The sequence below is a fragment of the Nicotiana tabacum genome, chromosome 3 (genome assembly GCF_000715075.1).
Source record: "Nicotiana tabacum cultivar K326 chromosome 3, ASM71507v2, whole genome shotgun sequence".
NCBI classification, from domain to species: domain Eukaryota; kingdom Viridiplantae; phylum Streptophyta; class Magnoliopsida; order Solanales; family Solanaceae; genus Nicotiana; species Nicotiana tabacum.
In genome coordinates this window covers 65,860,675-65,862,403 of record NC_134082.1, presented here as the reverse complement: position 1 = coordinate 65,862,403, position 1,729 = coordinate 65,860,675, and the positions used below count along the sequence as shown (strand labels likewise).

Genomic DNA, 1,729 nt, shown 5'->3' with positions numbered 1-1,729 from the left:
ACCATCATATGGACCATGTGGGTATTTAGGAATAATCTAGATGAACATGGAAATACTACAAGGAACAAAGTAAGGCTTGTTGTCCAAGGATACAATCAGGGGGAAGGGATCGATTATGATGAGACTTTTGCCCCAGTTGCTCGCATGGAAGCCATTAGGATCCTTACTGCCTTTTCATCACATATGGAATTCACTTTATTCCAAATGGATGTGAAGAGTGCCTTCCTGACTGGTTCTCTTAAGGAAGAATTCTATGTCAAGCAACCTCCAGGCTTTGAATGTCATGTACATCATGAACCTGTATTCAAATTGGATAAGGCACTATATGGATTGAAGCAGGCCCCTAGAGCCTAGTATGAGAGGCTATCCAAGTTTCTCTTGGAAAATGGTTTCACAAGAGGAAAGATTGACAATACATTATTTTTGAAGAAACGGGGGAAAAACTTGCTCATTGTTCAGGTTTATGTGGATGACATCATATTTGGGGCTACAACAGACTCATTATGTGAAGAATTTGCTAAACTCATGGGAAGTGAGTTTGAAATGAGTATGATGGGGGAACTGAACTTCTTCCTGGGTCTTCAAGTGAAGTAGTCCATAAAGGGAGTGTGTATCAGTCAGCAGAAATACATCAAAGAACTTATGAAAAGGTTTGATATGGAAGAATCAAAGGTGATCGATCCCACTATTTATACCGCTACTAATCTAGACATGGATGAGTCTGGATCATCTATAAATCAAACAATGTATCAGGGAATCATTGGATCTCTACTCTACCTTACTGCTAGTAGGCCAGACATTGTATTTAGTGTGGGATTATGTGAAAGGTTTCAATCAAATCCTAAGGAATCTCATCTGAAGGCTGCTAAGAGAATGCTGAGATATCTTAAGGGCACATAGGACCTGGTTCTATATTATCCTTCAGGTGATAATTTCAACCTTATTGGTTATGCTGACGTTAATATGCAGGTTATCTGGCGGACAGGAAAAGCACATCTGGAATGGCTCATTTCCTTGGATCATGTCTAATATCATGGGGTACAAGGAAACAAAACTTAGTGGCTCTTTCAACAACTGAAGCAGAATATGTTGCAGCTACATCGTGATGTGCTTAGTTACTGTAGATTAAGCAACAAATGGAAGACTTTGGCATACACATTGATTGTGTACTGCTTCTATGTGACAACACCAGTGCTCTTAACATGGCAAAGAACCCAATTCAACACAAGAGAACCAAACACATTGATGTCAGACACCATTTTCTCAGAGACAGTGCGGAAAAAGGGACTTATTTGTATGAGATTTTGTTGCACGGAAGATCAAACTGCAAATATCTTCACCAAAGCTCTGAGCAGGGAACACTTTGAGAGAAATAGGATGGCACTGGGGTTAATTAAACCTAATTGAGAACCCGGTTCTACTCATATGGCTATGAACTTCATACTCAGGTAAAATTAGCTAAAATGTTTTCTGACCAGGCCTAACTCACATATATACCATTGTAGGTAAACATGCATGATGATCATAGAAGCTAAAGGTACAGTGTTGAACTGCGAAAGAGAGCTACAAAATCCTTTTACAAAAAACAGGTCAGGAACCTGGTTCCTATACCTCAGGTTAGTAGTAATGTGTTTTTTCTCATGCTTTTTCAAAAGACAACAAAATTAATGCAACGACCACATCATCCGACTTTTCAGAGTCTGTATATCACGTCGTGTCTCTCAAATCC

General features: G+C 39.3%; 1 protein-coding gene across 1 annotated transcript; it reads left to right on the top strand.

Annotated features, from left to right (window-relative positions):
- Positions 1-711: 711 nt before the first annotated feature.
- LOC142176403 (secreted RxLR effector protein 161-like) lies at positions 712-1,106 on the top strand. The gene is made up of 2 exons (XM_075243996.1): positions 712-892; positions 970-1,106. Exons 1-2 carry the CDS (start codon positions 712-714, stop codon positions 1,104-1,106), a joined length of 318 nt encoding a protein of 105 aa, XP_075100097.1.
- The last annotated feature ends 623 nt before the right edge of the window (positions 1,107-1,729 follow it).